General features: G+C 45.2%; 2 protein-coding genes and 1 long non-coding RNA gene across 7 annotated transcripts in view; 1 reads left to right on the forward strand and 2 right to left on the reverse strand.

The window, feature by feature from the left end:
• LOC308470041 (E3 ubiquitin-protein ligase TRIM17-like) overlaps positions 1-17,997 on the reverse strand; it is a 122,544-nt gene that overhangs the window by 63,487 nt on the left and 41,060 nt on the right. The window lies entirely within an intron of this gene.
• Positions 1-17,997, forward strand: part of LOC308470251 — a 66,216-nt gene that overhangs the window by 16,266 nt on the left and 31,953 nt on the right. The window lies entirely within an intron of this gene.
• Positions 1-17,997, reverse strand: part of LOC308469363 (uncharacterized protein) — a 25,540-nt gene continuing 7,543 nt past the window's right edge. Inside the window, exons 1-8 of one of the 5 annotated variants that reach the window (XM_080991697.1) lie at positions 15,273-15,642; positions 14,490-14,557; positions 12,194-12,320; positions 11,235-11,348; positions 10,629-10,736; positions 9,604-9,705; positions 7,590-7,679; positions 1-2,863 (exon numbers count right to left, since the gene is read on the reverse strand). In XM_080991697.1, coding sequence (XP_080847823.1) covers positions 909-2,863; positions 7,590-7,679; positions 9,604-9,705; positions 10,629-10,736; positions 11,235-11,348; positions 12,194-12,320; positions 14,490-14,510 — 2,517 coding nt within the window. In that variant the 5' untranslated portion in view covers positions 14,511-14,557; positions 15,273-15,642 and the 3' untranslated portion in view covers positions 1-908. Of the gene's footprint in view, positions 2,864-7,589; positions 7,680-9,603; positions 9,706-10,628; positions 10,737-11,234; positions 11,349-12,193; positions 12,321-14,489; positions 15,056-15,272; positions 15,643-17,997 lie in introns of those variants that run through there. The other 4 variants (XM_080991698.1, XM_080991694.1, XM_080991695.1 and 1 more) reach the window with 4 other exon arrangements.

The following is a 17,997-nucleotide window of genomic DNA, read 5'->3' on the forward strand; positions in this document are numbered from 1 at the left end:
TAATTGTCAAACACTTTATTTAATAAGTTACATAAGAGACTCCAAGATAGATTTAGTCAAAGTAAAACAAAACAATGCTGTTTTATAAACCATACATCAGAATATTTTATCGCTAAAATAAAAAGCTTCGAGAATTCAGTGTTAATAAACAGGGCAAGAAGCAGGATTTGTTATTAGAAGGGTGCATACATCAAATAGAAATTTTGCTGTTACAGAACTGAAACGGTTCGTGGACCACAAATATTATCAGTCCTGAAATGTATGTACAATTACACGGTAGGCACAGTACTACAGATCTCTTTGGGGGAAATTTCATTATTTAATATGGTATATATCATTTCAGCATATACCTTTTTCTGCATCCTGATTTTTCCTCTTAATACTTTGTCCTAACATTTACTTTTTATTTATGGAACATGAGATACGGTTTTGAGATAAATGAGATTTATGGAACATGAGATACGGTTATGAGATTTGTTGCAAACCTTGACATTTTTTTGTATTTGCTCCAGAGCTAATGCTCCAAGTTGTTGCCAAAGAGGCAGGATGCGACTGATATTTTTGCCACAACTGGAGCTCTTATATTCAATGGCCTGTGTCACACATAATGCCAAACTATAGTTTAGTGTTACGTGCACAAACTTTGGGGCTCATATCTTCCTAAAAACCATAGTTAAGAGCTAACAGTTCTTGCCTTGGACAAATTAAGTAACTGTGGACAGTAAAAAAACAAAACAAAGTGTAATTTTTCAAACTCTTTTTGCCGGCCACACAGACTCATTCCTATAGTGCTATACTGTGGTTTAGAGTTACATATATATATATATAATTTCTTTCTATTTAACCATCTTTTTCCAACTTCAGTTTTCACTCCCCATATCGCCGTCCCACCTCCCATATGGATTGCCTCATCGCGCATGGATTTTCTCATGTCTCCTCAGGTATGCTTTACTCCGGAAACTTTTATCACAGACGGTGCAATGGTGTGGTTTTTCTCCTGTGTGAATTCTCTCATGAAGAATAAGGTTTGATCGTCTATTGAAACTTTTACCGCAGACTGAGCATGTATGTGGTTTCTCTCCTGTGTGGCTTCTCTCATGTGAAGTAAGGCTTGACTTTTGCTTGAAACTCTTCTCACAGACTGAGCATGAATATGGCTTCTCTCCGGTGTGGATTCTCCCATGAATAATCAGGTGCTCCTTACGACTGAAGCTTCTGCTACAGACTGAGCATGTGTACGGTTTCTCCTGCGTGTGGATTTTTTGGTGTTCGGTGTAGCTTGTTCTGTGTTTGAATCTTTTCCCACAGACTGAGCAGGTGTATGGTTTTTCCCCTGTATGAATCCTCTCGTGTATGACCACTTGTGATTTATTACCAAAGCTTTTCCCGCAAACTGAGCACGAATACGGTTTCTCCCCTGTGTGCGTTCTCATGTGTCCAAGAAGATTTGCTTTACAGCTGAAGCTTTTACCACAGACTGAGCACATAAAGGGAGTTTCTCCAGTGTGAATTCTTTCATGGCTTGTGAGGTTGGATCTTTGCTTGAAACTTTTACCACAGAATGAGCAGGCATAAGGCCTTTCTTCCGTGTGAGTTCTTTCATGTGAAATAAGATTAGTTCTCCCGCTGCAACCTTTTCCACATACCGAACATTTATAGGGTGTCTCTCCAGTATGGACTCGTTCATGTCTAATAAGGCTTACTTTGTGAATGAAGCTTTTACCACAGATAGAACACGTGTACGTTTTTTCTTGTGTATGAGTTTTTTCATGGCTAAGAAGATTGGATCTTTGGTTGAAGCTTTTCCCACAGATTGCACATATATAGGACTTTTCTTCCTTATGGCTTCTCTCATGGACAGCCAGGTAACTTTTCCAATTGAAGCTTTTCCCACAGATAGAGCACGAATATGGTTTTTCTCCCGTATGGGTTCCCTTGTGTCCCAGAAGGCAGTCTTTACGACTGAAACTTTTCCCGCAGATAGAACACTTATACGGGATCTCTCCTGTATGAATTCTTTCATGCTGAAGGAGGCCGGAGCACTGGCTGAAGTTTTTACCACAGACTGGACATGTATATGGTTTCTCTCCCATATGAATTCTCTCATGTCTGATAAGGCTTGCTTTGCGACTAAAGCTTTTCCCACAGACTGAACATGCATATGGTTTCTCTCCTGTGTGGGTGATCTTGTGCGCAACAAGCCCAGAGCTCTGACAGAAGCTTTTACCACACTCAGAGCACTTGTAAGGCTTCTCTCCCGTATGAATTCTCTCATGTCTTATAAGGAGTGCCTTACGACTCAGGTTTTTACCACAGACAGAGCATGGGTACGGTTTTTCCCCTGTATGGGTCCTTTCATGGCTAATAAGATGGGATCTTTGATTGAAGCTTTTCCCGCAGACTGAACACGTATATGGTTTCTCCCCTGTATGATTTAGCTTGTGTCTAATAAGATGAGATCTCCGAAAGAATCTTTTCCCACAGACTAAGCATGTATATAGTTTCTCTCCTGCGTGGCTCTTCCCATGGGTCATCAGGTAATATCTCCAACCAGATCTCTTATCATCATCTAGGTATTTATATGGTTCCTCTCCTTTTTTAAGCATTCTCCCAGACTTATGGATTCTCTTTTGGAGTTTGGTTTCATTGATGCCACTTCCCCCATGAGATAAAGTCTTTCCCACTCTCTTTCCAGAGGCATTTCCTTGGTACCTCCCTGCTTGGCCTTCTTTCACAGAGACCTCGGCCTTCTTTGGATACTGGAAAATTCTCTCCTTGGCAGTTCCCAAGAGTGTCTCATCCGTTGCCACTTGATGAGTGCTTTCTGGTGGGATGGAGCCTTCTTCTTTCATGTACCCATTGCCTGTTCAGATAAACAGAGAATTGTGACAGCAGTAAGAGATATATTGCCTTAGTTTGTCTCCTGAGGAAAGAAGTCATCAACCAAAACGTGTGGCAATTCACTGTTTTGTTTACTTGATAAAGATATGTAATTTGGCTTCCATAAGGGACAACCAGACCAGTGCTATTTTTATAGGAAAAGAGGTACCGGAACTCACCATGAACACCTCCCTTGTTTACTTATACAGTGGTACCTCAGGTTAAGAACTTAATTCGTTCTGGAGGTCCATTCTTAACCTGAAACTGTTCTTAACCCGAGGTACCACTTTAGCTAATGGGGCCTCCCGCTGTCACCGCATGATTTCTGTTCTCATCCTGAAGCAAAGTTCTTAACCCAAGCTACTATTTCTGAGTTAGCGGAGTCTGTAACCTGAAGCATCTGTAACCTGAGGTACCACTGTAATGGCAATGGCGCTCAACTGAGAGAAGCCGGAACCGAGTTCTGGCGAGTTCCAGCTGAAATGAAGCCCCGAACCTGACCAAACAGTGATGGTTACGGATAGCCTTTCTGTACAGCTTTTCTACACCTTATGAGCAGATCTTTAGAGAGAACCAGAAGGGATCCTCACTTTGATCGATGCTGCCAGTGCAGTTTGACTGGAACTTCCAAAACAAAAAGGAGGTGGAATTCTCTCCGCAAGGAGGCTCACCTGGCACCTTCATTATACACCTTTGGGGGCCAGGCAGAAATGTTCCTCTTCAACCAGGCCTTTGGCTGATTGGCACCCAAAGCCCTTTTAAATGTGGGAAGAATGGGGAGACTGAGGGGAGAGACTTCACCAGGCAAGGCCTCTTTCCACCTGCGTTGCCCCACCCTCCAGTCTCTGCTTCTCATTTTGCATTGAATTATGTTGTGCACTGTGGTTTGCTGCGTTTTATTGATTGGAGTTTAGAAATTACTCATTGTAACTGTTAAGAGTGGATTTCTGTTTAATTTGAAATGCTGATATTTAATAATATTCTATATTATTTTAATGAATGTTGAATGTTATTTTATTTGCATGTTGTATTGTGCATACAGTGGTGCCTCGCAAGACGAAATTAATTCGTTCCGCGAGTTTTTTCGTCTGGCGAATTTTTCGTCTTGCGAAGCATGAAATCCCATAGGAATACATTGAAATTCAATTAATGCGTTCCTATGGTCAAAAAAAGTCCAAACAAAGCCAAATTTGGTACAACAAGAGTTTATTAAGTGCTCTTTAAAGTCACACATACTGTAAAGAGCATTTCAAAAATTGAAGGAACAATAAATTAAGTTTCTAAACATGACAGAAAAACATTTGAAAATCAACAAAGTGTACAGTTCATTTTCTAAGACTCTGGGGGACAACTCGAAGAATGTTCCTCTTCCACTCTTTGCTTCTTGCTGAAGAACCTGTCCATGGTCTGCTGCTTCATCCGCCTTTTCAGCACCTCCCTGAAAGACGACATGACCCTCGTATCAAGTGTGTTCGCAAGGTCATGTGCCACGTGCTTGTCAGGGTGGTGCCGCTGTGCAAAAGCCTGCACATCCTTCCACTTCAGGCAAAATGTCCCTCAGTTCTTTGGAGGACAGCCGTTCCTCAGTTGCTTCCTCCTCTTCCAGCGAAGCCTGCTCCTGCGCAGCCTCTGCCTGCAGTTCGACCAGCTCCTGGGTGGTCAGCTCGTGGTCGTGCTCCTCCACCAGCTCGCTGATGTCCTCCTCTGTGACCTCCAGGCCCATGGTCCTCCCCAAGGCAACAATGTCCTGCACCACTGTTGACTCTGGTGCATCAGAGTCACTTGGTGCCACACAGTCCGGCCACAGGCTGCGCCAAGCGCAATTCAAATTTCTCTGGCTGATCCCATTCCAGGCCGTGGTGATCATCTTCAAGCAGATGACAATGTCGAAGTGGTCCTTCCAGAATTCCCGCAGGGTGATGGTGGTGCAATCAGTCACCTCGAAGCATCGCCTGAAAAGCTCCTTGGTGTAGAATTTTTTGAAATTGGCGATGACCTGCTGATCCATCGGCTGGAGCAGTGGCGTGGTGTTAGGCGGCAGGAACATGATGCTGATGAAGCTGAACTCCTCCAACAAGTCCTCCTCAAGGCCTTTAGGATGAGCAGGAGCATTGTCCATCAGAAGCAAAGCCTTCAGCGGCAGGTCGTTGTCCAGCAGGTACTGTTTGACAGCAGGGCCAAAAGCAAGATTGACCCAGTCCACAAACAGCACACGTGTGACCCAAGCCTTACTGTTGGATCGCCACATGACACTCAGCTGCTCCTTGTCGACCTTATGTTTCTTGAAGGCCCATGGGTTCTCCGAGTGGTACACCAGCAGGGGCTTGATCTTCAGGTCGCCGCTTGCGTTGGCACAGAAGAGCAGGGTCAGACGGTCCTTCATGGGCTTGTGGCCAGGCAACCTGGCCTCCTCCTGTGTGATGAAAGTCCTTTTGGGCATCCTCTTCCAAAACAGCCCAGTCTCGTCGCAGTTGAAGACCTGCTGTGGAACGTAGCCCTCCGTCTTCACAACCTCCAGGAACTCCACTGCAAAGTCTTCAGCCACAGAAACATCAGAACTGGCAGCCTCTCCATGCCTGACCACGCTGTGGATTCCAGATCTTGTCTTGAACCGGTCAAACCAGCCTCTGCTTGCCTTGAAGACTTCTGGCTCACCTGAGGTTCCTGGCTGTTGCCGGACGAGGTCTGCGTGCAAGGCCTTGGCCTTCTCACAAATGACGGCCTCAGTCACTGTGTCCCCTGCACGCTGCTTCTCTTCTAACCAGATGAGCAGCAACTTCTCCACCTCCTCCAGAACAGCTGGGCGGTTCTTCACGATCCTGGTGACTCCCTTGGCTGCATCAGTCGCAAGGATCTTCTCCCTCATCTTCAGGATGGTCCCGATGGTCGATGGATTCCTCCCGTACTCCCTGGCGAGGTCTGTCACACGCATTCCACCGTCGTGCTTCCGGATGATCTCCTTCTTCATTTCCAGCGTAACCTTCTCCTTCTTCCCCTCGCCACCCTCTGCAGCAGCAGTCTTCTTGGGTCCCATGGCAGCACAGCTCCTACCTGCGCAACCCCCCCCCCCAAAAAAAATCAGTGCTTCACATCCAAAAAATTCAAAAGCACCCAGCCACCCACCACACAGAAATTCAAACCCAGAACGAAGTCCTTGAATTCCAAACACCCCAACCCAAAATCCAAAAACCCCCCAAAAAGTTTTAAAAGTTTAACTTACCGAATGGCTGCAAAAGAAGTTTTGGAAAAGCTTCAAAAATCACCAAAGTCTTCAAAAACCTCAACTATTCCTCCAGCCACCCACCACACAGAAATTGCAAACCCCTCCCCAACTGTTGCAAACCCCTCCCCAACTGTTCCCCCAGTCACCCACCACACAGAAATTCAAACCCAGAATTTTTTTTAAAAAAACAGCAGAGTGGCCCAATGGTCACAGAAAATCATAAAAATGCAGAAAAAACCACACAAGCTTCCAGATTCTTGCAAACCCCTCCTCAGCTGTTCCCCCAGCCACCCACCACACAGAAATTCAAATCCAGATTTTTTTAAAAAAAACCAGCAGAGTGGCCCAATGGTCACACAAAAATCATAAAAATGCAGAAAAAAAACACACAAGCTTCCAGATTCTTGCAAACCCCTCCCCAACACCAAGTCCTTGAATTCCAAACACCCCAACCCAAAATCCAAAAACCCCCCAAAAAGTTTTAAAAGTTTAACTTACCAAATGGCTGCAAAAGAAGTTTTGGAAAAGCTTCAAAAATCACCAAAGTCTTCAAAAACCTCAAAAAAGGCTACCACACCGCGTGCTACGAGTTGCTCCTCGAAGTCAAGTCGCAACTGCACCTCTTCAAGCAATGCACCTTGGGTTTTAACGGTTTTACGAAAAAGGAAACAAACTTGCAAGACGTTTTCGTCTTGCGAAGCAAGCCCATAGGGAAATTTGTCTTGCGAAGCAGCTCAAAAAACGCAAAACCCTTTCGTCCAGCGAGTTTTTCGTCTTGCGAGGCATTCGTCTTGCGGGGCACCACTGTATTGTCTTATTTATATGATGTTAGCTGCTCTGAGCCCGGCTTTGGCCGGGGAGGGCGGGATACAAATAAAATTTTTTATTATTATTATTGGTTTGTTTGTTTTTCTTATTTTTTCTATGTATTCTGTGGTTTTTAATATTGTAATTTTATCCTGCGAATCACCCTGAGATCTACGGATGAAGGGTGGCATGCAAATTTAATAAACAAAGAAATGATAACAATAAAAGGGCATAGCAGATCTTCTCCCCTCTCTGCCTCAGGGCCTTGGCACCCAAAGGGAAAATGGCACACGGATGGTATGTCACTTTAGCCCAGGGGTCAGCAAACTTTTTCAGCAGGGGGCCGCTACACTGTCCCTCAGACCTTGTGCGGGGGCCAGACTATATTTTGAAAAAAAATAGGAACGAATTCCTATGCCCCACAAATAACCTAGAGATGCATTTTAAATAAAAGCACACATTCTACTCATGTAAAAACATGCTGATTCCTGGACCATCCGCAAGCCGGACTGAGAAGGCGATTGGGCCGCATCTTGCCCCCAGGCCTTAGGTTGCCTACCCCTGCTTTAGCCTTTTCTTCGTGTCCCAGGCACCCTCTTTTTATTTGGCAAGTGGAGACTAGCTTCCTGCCAAGCTTCTTCCTGCTGTTTCCTGCTGTTGGCACTGTGGTTTGCCTCACCTGAAACAGTTGCCCTTTCCTCAGTTTCTTGGAAATCTTGGGCCCAGGTCTCTCCTTTCAGTTCCAGCTTTATTATTATGCCAGGAAATCCTGTTTAGGAGGAAGGAGATCAGAGAAGGTTTCATAATTTTTTAAAATAAATTTTATTAAGGCTTACAGAGAAAAATACAAATCTTATTATCTTCTCCCATTTTAAAAAAACAAACCAAGACTTTTATCTAGATACAATAAAATCACAAAAGGGGGGGGAGAGAAAGAAAAAGAAAGAAAATTTAAAAAGTAGAAAAGAGGGTAAAAGAGAAAGATAGGAGAATAAGATATAGAAAATAAATAACTTCTTATTCTGCATCTGTCCGCTATGTAAAAATAATATTCACTTTGTTCAATCGAATATAACACCCAACAAAGCCACTTTCTAACTTTCTATAAACAAACATTATCTTCAATCCTCATTGTCTTTTTCACACAAAAAGTCTAAGAGACTTTTCCAGTCTTTAACAAAAGTGCCTTTTCTCTCTGTACGCAACAACGGCAGCAAGAGTCTTAATAGCACAAGGATGGAAGAATGAGGAAATCCTGACGAAAGAACTGTGGCAAGAAAAACTGATGGACTATGCGGAATTGGCAAAACTGACACACAGACTACGTGACAAGGATAACTGTGATTTTAAAGATGAATGGGAACCTTTTATGAAATATTTGAAGAACAAAATGAACTGGACTCTGTGGCAGGTTTTGAATAAACATTCACAAACTCTTTATTGTAATATATAGATAGATAATTTGAGGATCTTTACAATTTTATAACATGCAGACAGAAAGATGTGTTGAGAAACCAGAGAAAGGAGTTGAGGGAAGTCCGGGGGTGGGGGGAGGTTGGGTTTTTTGTTTAGGGGGAGGGGGGAGGAAAATGGAGGGGGGGAACCAATGTGGATGATGTATTTTTGTTAAAATTACTGTGTTGAAATTTCTAATAATTTTTTTTAAAGTGCCTTTTCTCTGATCAAACACATCAGCTTCGCCATCTCAGCTAAGTCCGTCAGTTTTAACAGCCATTCTTCCATTGTTAGTAATGACGTGCCCTTCCATTTTTGTGCATATAAAAGTCTGGCGGCCGTGACTTTTAAGACTTTTAGATCAGGTTTGGTTCCTAGGCCAAGCTCCGGCCAGGACAGTCGTGCTGGCAGCGGCTGAAACATCTGGACAGCTCCAGGTTGCAAGGACCCAGGATGGCCTGGTGCGAAAGGGACTGTACCATCCCAGTCTTTATGCAGAAAGTTCTCAGGTACAGTCCTAGTCATCCCCAATCATAGCTGTCAACTTACAGATTTGAAAATAAGGAACTAGCAGCCTCGAAAATAAGGGATCAGCAGCCAAAATAAGGGATTTTAGTCAACCAGCAGCCAAACGAAGCCTCAAGTGGTGGTTCCCATAGTGCAGCAACCCCGCAAAGGGGATGCAGCAAGGAAAACCATGCCATTCTCCACTGGGAAGCACTGAGTAAAGGCAAGTCCCCAGGCAACGAAGCCGATTTGATTGGCACAAGGCATGAAAGCTCCACCCCCCAGTCGTTCTTAGACTCCTTATTGGGTGAGCAACGCAGCCAAGCAACACAGTTGGAGCCTCCCTGGCCGGCAGGGAGGGAGGGAGAGGAGCTGCTTCCTTTGAAACCTGGGAAATTTAAGGGACATCATCAATAAGGGACAGCAGCGGGACACGGTGCTGGGATAAGGGACTTTCCCGCCAAATAAGGGACGCTTGAAAGCTATGTCCCCAACAGGTCTGAAAAAGAACTCAGTCTGTGCCCCTGGAGAACTACTGCTAGTTGGAGGAGAAAATACTGAGCTGATCTGAGTTAGGATCAGGGAGAAGCTTGCTGTGTTCCCACGATCGCCTTGTGCACCTGCAGAACTGGAGAGAGGGCCCTGGGGAGAAATGCCCACGTAAACCCTTTAAAATTAAGGATCATCAAGACCTGGTGGTGAACCCCAAATCAGATGAACTGTTACCACACCTGACTGATCTGCAGCAGCATTCGCATTTTCGTCGGCTCCTGGGTGTTCTGGGACGCAGGGCTCCTCTTCCTGTTCTTGCTTTATCACGAGGTCGGGAAATCCTGAATCAAAGGGGGTAGGGAAAGGAGAGGTAAAACGAAGCGTTCAGGTGCAATATTCCAACAGCCGACCTCAGATGTAGAGCACAACTAGAGAATCATAACAGAACTGTAGAGTTGGAAGGGACCCTGAGGGTCATCTAGTCGAGCCCCCTGCAACGCAAGAGTTTTGTTCAAGAGTTACTTATCATTTGACTTATCAGATCCCTCCCCTGATTTGTAATCTGGTTGTAAGCTGCCTAGGGAAGTTCATCTTTCCCCTTCTCAACGCTGTAGCAGAAGGTCATCAAAACTTTCCAATTTGGCCTTCGGAGGATGGATGCAATTGCTATCTTACCATAACTATTTGTGGTCCTCCAGGATTTATTTTTGTTTTTTAACGCTCACTATTTTATTATTTTTTAGGATATTTCTTATTGTGGTTGCATTATTATTATTATTATTATTATTATTATTGGCTTTCATAGGTGTTTGTTCATCTTAAAGGTAAAGAGACCCCTGACCATTAGGTCCAGTCGTGACCGACTCTGGGGTTGCGGCGCTGATCTCGCTTTATTGGCCGAGGGAGCCGGCGTACAGCTTCCGGGTCATGTGGCCAGCAAGACTAAGCCGCTTATGGTGAACCAGAGCAGCGCACAGAAACGCTGTTTACTTTCCCGCCGAACCAGTACCTATTTATCTACTTGCACTTTGACGTGCTTTTGAACTGCTAGGTTGGCAGGAGCAGGGACCGAGCAACGGGAGCTCACCCCGTCACGGGGATTCGAACCGCCGACCTTCTGATCGGCAAGTCCTAGGCTCTGTGGTTTAACCCACAGCGCTACCCGCGTCCCTGTTTGTTCATCTTGCATCCTCTTTATTTTTTGTATCTTGTTAAAGCAATGTGCCGTCTGGCCATCCTCTTGGTCCTAATTTCCACCCCTCACCTGATCTGGCAGTACCTGGGAAGGACTTTTGCCACTGGTGGTCCAGAACCCAAAGCTGCTCCCCCTCGTCTTCTTCTTCTTCCAGCTTTATTATCACATCAGGAATCTCTGGTTCACAGGAAATATGTGAGAAAGAGTATGGTTAAGAGGGACATTTCATCACTCTAGACAGGAGCAGAACCCAAAATTGTGTTCCAGAGTTTAGCCCAATGTATACTGGATTCAGGGACGCGGGTGGCGCTGTGGTCTAAACCACAGAGCCTAGGGCTTGCCGATCAGAAGGTTGGCGGTTGAGCTCCTGTTGCTCAGTCCCTGCTCCTGCCAACCTAGCAGTTCGAAAGCACGTCAAAGTGCAAGTAGATAAATAGGTACCGCTCCGGCGGGAAGGTAAACGGTGTTTCTGCGCACTGCTCTGGTTCGCCAGAAGCGGATTAGTCTTGCTGGCCACATGACCCGGAAGCTGTCTGCGGACAAACGCCGGCTCCCTCGGCCAGTAAAGCGAGGTGAGCGCCGCAACCCCAGAGTCATCCGCGACTGGACCTAACAGTCAGGGGTCCCTTTATACTGGATTCAATGTGTATTGGGGTGGTGTCTCAGCTTCCCCACCTGTGTCAGGCTCCAAAATGATCTCCTTTTCCTCCACAATTGGCTGGTCTGGGATCCATGGGTCTTCCTCTTGCTCAAGCTGGGAGATCAAGTTGGGTTTGACAACTCGAAAACCTGTCCAGGGAACAGAAGAAACTCGAGTAATATGTGGGGCTGCCCAGAGCATGATAGTCAGAACATATAACACCAATTTTGGCATGACTGAACTGGCTACCAAATACTTCCATATAAAAACTGACGAAAAAATAAAGAAGAAGAAATTGCGGGGAATTAAGGATTTGAAGTCAGCACAGGGCAAGTTCACTCAACGAGCCTGTATATAAAGCTTCTATTGTTTTTTATGAACTGTATCTTAGTAGATATTTTTTATATTACAGTTTATTATTTTAATGATTGTCTTTTATGTGTTTCCCCCCCAAATTGTTTTGATTGAATTTCAAAACATTAACAAATGCAAATAAGAAAAGTAAAAGAAAAGAAAAAAAGCAACTAAGAGCTCATCCACCCCCAAAAGATATCTTTTCAGTTTTAGGAACTGAGTACAGTGGTACCTCAGGTTAAGAACTTAATTCGTTCTGGAGGTCCGTTCTTATCGTGAAACTGTTCTTAACCTGAAGCACCACTTTAGCTAATGGGGCCTCCTCTGCTGCTGCGCCGCTGCTGCACAATTTCTGTTCTCATCCTGAAGCAAAGTTCTTAACCTGAGGTACTATTTCTGGGTTAGCGGAGGCTGTAACCTGAAGCGTATGTAACCTGAAGCGTATGTAACCCGAGGTACCACTGTACTAATACCAGACACATTATAATAATTTGCTTTCTATGCTACAAGATACGAGTACCTCTCTCCTAGAGCAAGTCCCACACCACCAGAAGCGTGTGTTGAAATGAATTTCTGAATGAAAGGGGTGGAGGGAAGAGAATTACATTTCTTATCAAAAGTTGAGAAAAAGGGCACTTACCTAAAGAGGCAACATGCCCATAATTTTCCTGCATGACGTCCCGGTACAAAGCCTTTTCATGTGTATCCAATAGAGACCACTCACTCTCTGTGAAATACACAGCCACATCCTCAAAAGCCACACAGCTCTGGAAAGAAAGGAAATAGCAACATTTAGGAAAAGTGTGATGCAAATACTAAGTTCCCTGTTGCTACAGATAACTATGACTTGGGATGCTTTTGGGCTAAGGTTACCAGATTTTTCTCAATGAATCCGGGGACACTTTTCAACTTCCTACTAAATAAGATGGATTTTGTCAGGAAACTGACAAAATTTGTAAATCTGGGGACTGTCCCCGGGAAACGGGGACATCTAGTAACCTTATTCTGGGTGGCTGCTATTTGTACATGGGATCCAGTCACATACAGTCGTACCTTGGATCTCGAATGCCTTGGCTCCCGAACAAATCAGTTCCTGAACTATTGAAACCCAGAAGTGAGTGTTCCGGTTTTTGAATGATTTTCAGAAGCCGAACATCCGGCACGGCTTCAGCGGCTTCCAATTGGCTGCAGGAGTTTCCTGCAGCCAATCAGAAGCCACACTTTGGTTTCTGAACGTTTTGGAAGTCGAACAGACTTCCGGAACGAATTCCGTTCGACTTCCAAGGTACTGGTAAATTCAGATTGCGCAATTGTAGTTGATTGGCAGGTCCTGCACAGAGACCTGGCTTCCCCCAAAAGAACAGATGTTTTGTAATAAGGAAAAAGATGGGGAAAATACAGGAAAGTGTGAGATAACACTTGCTTTGATGGGGAATGCTCATTAAATAGCCCACGTTGTCTAATCTTGCAAACAGATCAGGAGGCATGCTTACTAAACAAGCTGTCTGGAAGCAACAAATGTTGTTTGGTTTTTGTGACTTTTGTGACTTTTGCTTTAAATTGTACACCACACTGAAAGTCCTTTTGCAGAAGGGCAGCTTATAAATTGCTTAAATAAAAACAGCCAGGCAATCTATGTCCAATGGCCAATATCCATTGTTAGTCACACTCAGAGGAGACTGACTGATATCGATGGATGAATTCGCTGACTTGTACCCTCAAGATTGACTTAGTTTGGTTTCACCCATTTCCTCTGTAATCCTTACAACAACCCTGTAAACGAAGCTTAAGAAGAAGACAGACCATGGGTTGCTTTTGAGGCCACTGAGCATTCAAGTAGATATCAGCATAGCATGGCAGACCTACAACTGGGTCTCCTACAATTTTTAAAAAATGAGTGTTGTCGCCTGCACCTGCCAATTTGGATCAGGATGGCAGTGCTGGGGGAAGGTGGGATTAACTCCTTAATGTCATTGTCCTAATATCACCCTGTCTCCCAAAGTTACCCTCAGGGCAGAAACGTACCAAACATTTTGAAACCCCTTCCCTCTGCCCCACGGTCCTTTATTTGGCATGGGGTGTGTGTATGCTTTGGCTGCTATTGCAACACACCCCACACCCCAAAATCCAGCACAAGAATCTGTCTATGAACTGCCCAAAGCACATTTAGCTCAGCCCTATCCTGAGATTTTTGGGACACGGATGGCGCTGTGGGTTAAACCACAGAGCCTAGGGCTTGCCGATCATAAGGTCAGCAGTTCGAATCCCCGTGACGGGGTGAGCTCCTGTTGCTTGGTCCCAGCTCCTGCCCACCTAGCAGTTTGAAAGCACGTCAAAGTGCAAGTAGAAAAATAGGTACCACTCTGGCGGGAAGGTAAACGGCGTTTCCGTGCGCTGCTCTGGTTCGCCAGAAGCGGCTTAGTCATGCTGGCCACATGACCCGGAAGCTGTACGCCGCCTCCCTCAGCCAATAAAGCGAGATGAGTGCCACAACCCCAGAGTCGGCCACAACTGGAACTAATGATCTGGAACTTTACCTTTACTTTATCCTGGGATTTAAATTGGGGCTTTTATTTCCCGCTCGTATTTCAAACTTCTGTTACATGATCTCCAGCTCCCAGAAAACGAACAACACTTTGCTGCGATCATGAGCACTAAATCAAGTCAACATTGATTGATTGATTTTGCAGGAAGCGGGTACCAATTGCTGTCCCAGCCTAGGCATACCTGGGGCCAGTACTACTTCTGCATCCCTTTGACTGTAAGAGATGCTTTGGAATTTGCCAAGGAATTTTGCTTCCTGGATGCTGAAGCTGAACGACGGCACCCCCCTCTCAACTCAGCCAGAACAGAGGAACCTGGCCCTGAGCTCTGTTTCTCAATACAGGAGTTGCCCCTCTCCCAGGTACCCCACACCCAGCCCCAGCCCCCCGTACCTGAGACAGCTGTGTGTCCATTGCTGCTTCCGCTTCCCTCAGAGGTGGGGACGATGCTCCTGCGAGACCTGGAAAAGTGACAAGGTTACATGGGGCTGTGCCCTCCATAGATATAAAAGTGTCAACCCAAATGGATGGTGGGAAAAGTGAGGTGGTCGTATTGTAACAGGGATCTTGCAACAGGTGACGAGTCAAGCTTGAGTCCATGAGGAAAGGTAAAAACAACGGTCAGGGATTCCATTCCAAGGATGTTGGTTTTTTTGAACGATGGCAGTTGGGAGCAGTTAAGGAGGCAGACCGCAGGGCCTCACTGGAGCCTGAGTTCACAGGTCTTTAGTTCCCACATTTTGGGTGGGGGGAGCTCAGGCCAAGGATATATGGAGTGAGCAGCTATACACAGGCCTCTGTGCATGTGCAAAGCGCTTTTCTTTCGTTAGTTGCTGTGCTGTCTAGCACCAACTTAAAAAACTGAACACCAGTCAAGGTTTCTTCAGGGTTGGCAACCCCTGCCTTAGAGCATGGGCTCGGGCATAATACACACACACACACACACACACACACACACACACACCACACCACACATCTACCACAATGTGCCTCTAGTCTAGTCCAAAGTGGAAAAAATATAAATGCAGAGGACATTTAAAATCCTTTTCCCCTTTGAGACAGAAGCCTCAGGAAATTATTTTTCCAATGCACAAATTTACAATATTGGGGGTGTCTAGATATGTGGATCTCTCCCCCCCCCGTCCACCACACTTCACCCCCTTTTCCCTCTCTCACCAGCAGATCACTCCCTGCTCAGCTGCATCCCTGCTCAGCCGATCCCTCTTTTCTGTTTCCCCCTCCCTCCCCTTTCTTGTTGGATCTCTTTCTTCCTCCTTCCTACATCTGCAGTTCCTGCCCTTCTCGGCTTTATGCCTTCCAGGAGGGTTTATATATATATATATATATATATATATATATTATTATTATGCGGGCTGATGTTTTGGAAGTGCCCCTTTTGAAGTTGCACGGCTTCTCCTTCTCCTGCCTGCCTGTGTTGACCTGTGCGCCTGCTTTTCCGCTTCCCGCCATGTGACTGAGGCCACACCAGACCCCTGGCAGTGCAAATCCATCTTCTGTGCTATGTGCTCAGACGGAGTGCCTCTCAGTGGCAAGACTCATGCTAGGAACACATGCATTTATTTCAGTTACGAGGGGCTTCCCATGAAATATCCTGAAGCAATTAAATTTTTGTTTGTTCTTTTTTTATTAAAGATTTTCTTGTTTTACAGAAGTATGTGTAATGTCTCTCGTATTTTTTCCATGTAACATTTTTACAAATCAGTTTCATTTGTTGAGACATTGGGGGGGGGGAGGGGGGTGGGTGGGTCCTGAAGCAATTAATTATTTTAAAAAACCATACGTTTTATCCATCCATTCGTTTCATTTATAGGCTGCTTCCTCTATTGCATCTCAAAGCGATTTCACAAGTCCATTAAAAACATATTTTAAAGTATTACATATTTAAAATCATTGCATTTTTAAAAAAATCATTACATCTATAATAGCAATTAGAAACCAAAGGATCAGCAATACAGTGGTACCTCGGGTTACAGACGCTTCAGGTTACAGATGCTTCAGGTTACAGACTCCGCTAACCCAGAAATTGTACCTCGGGTTAAGAACTTTGCTTCAGGATGAGAACAGAAATTGAGTGGCGGCGGCAGGAGGCCCCATTAGCTAAAGTAGTGCTTCAGTTTAAGAACAGTTTCAGGTTAAGAACAGACCTCCAGAACGAATTAAGTTCTTAACCCGAAGTACCACTGTAAAAGCATATAATAGGTAAAGTGAAACGGTAAAGGGCCCCTGGACGGTTAAATCCAGTCAAAGGAGACTGTGGGGTTGCAGGACTCATCTCACTTTCAGGCTGAGGGAGCCGGCATTTTCCCACAGACAGGTTTCTGGTTCATGTGGCCAGCATGACTAAACCGCTTCTGGCGCAATGGGATACCGTGATGGAAACCAGAGGGCACAGAAATACTGTTTACCTTCCCGCCGCAGCGGTATCTATTTATCTACTTGTATTGGTGTGCTTTCAAACTGCTAGGTTGGCAGAAGCTGGGACAGAGCAACAGGAGCTCACCCCATTGTGTGGATTCGAACCACCGACCTCCTGATCAGCAAGCCCAAGAGGACCAGTGGTTTAGACCACAGCATCACCCGCTCCCTTATATAATATATGGATACATATGGATAGCTCAGTTAGTTAAAGCATGGTGCTGATAGCGGCAGGTTTACAAGTTCGATCCCTGTCTGGGACAGCTGCATATTCCTGCACTGCAGGGGGTTGGACTAGATGATCCCCAGGGTCCCTTCAAACTTTATAATGCTATGATTCTGTGATGTAGATGAATAACATGGAACAATGCAGACAACAAATAATTGGGCATCAGTTACCAGGTACAAAGCAAAATGCGGTTGTGATGTGCAGAAGGCAGAAAATAACAGGGTTCATCCTCCAAGAAGCTCAAAGCCAGCCTGGATTCCACCCCACGGCCTCTCTCTTATTTTAAAATCTATTTTCTATTTAATCTATTTTTATCCTGCCAAGTCAGGTTTCAAGGTGGCTTACAACATCAGTTACAAAATACAGAATAATAACAAACTGGTTAAAAGCAATACTTAAAATGCATCACAGTGTATCTAAAACCGGCAATTAAAATATAATTTGAACGGACAGCAGCCCAGTCATCAGCATCTTCTGCGCCTTAGTTTCCAAATGCATATACAGTGGTACCTCGGGTTAAGTACTTAATTCGTTCCGGAGGTCCGTTCTTAACCTGAAACTGTTCTTAACCTGAAGCACCACCTTAGCTAATGGGGCCTCCCGCTGCCGCCACACCGCTGGAGCACGATTTCTGTTCTCAACCTGAAGCAAAGTTCTTGACCCGAGGTAATATTTCTGGGTTAGCGGAGTCTGTAACCTGAAGCGTATGTAACCCGAGGTACCACTGTATTCTACATATATTTGCTGAAGTTAGGCTGGAGGAATGAGAGCAAGTAGCTCTCTAAGTCACCTTTGCGCAAGAGCCAAGAAAGGGAGCAGGAAGGGGCGGGGGCAAAAAGATCAGCAACTCAATCCTGCCTGCTTTTACTACCAAGACTCGCTGAGCTCATACCAAGAACTAACTTAGTTGGTCTTTAAGGTGCTACTGGAAGGAATTTTTTTATTTTGACTATGGCAGACCAACACGGCTACCTATCTGTAACAAGACTCGCTGAGGTCACTGGCTTACTCTCGAGTAAGCGCGCAAAAGATTCGGGGTGCGGGCAGCCGAGAAACCCAGCCCTGTGCATTTGACTGGGAGCAAACCATCAACTCCAGAGTTAAGGGTTTAGAAAAGGGGTCAGCAAACTTTTTTCAGCAGGGGGCCGGTCCACTGTCCCTCAGAACATGTGGGGGCAGGACTATTTTTTGGGGGGGGAATGAACGAATTCCTATGCCCCACAAATAACCCAGAGA

The sequence above is a fragment of the Podarcis pityusensis genome (genome assembly GCF_964106645.2).
Source record: "Podarcis pityusensis genome assembly, chromosome: 2".
In the NCBI taxonomy this organism is placed as follows: Eukaryota; Metazoa; Chordata; class Lepidosauria; order Squamata; family Lacertidae; genus Podarcis; species Podarcis pityusensis.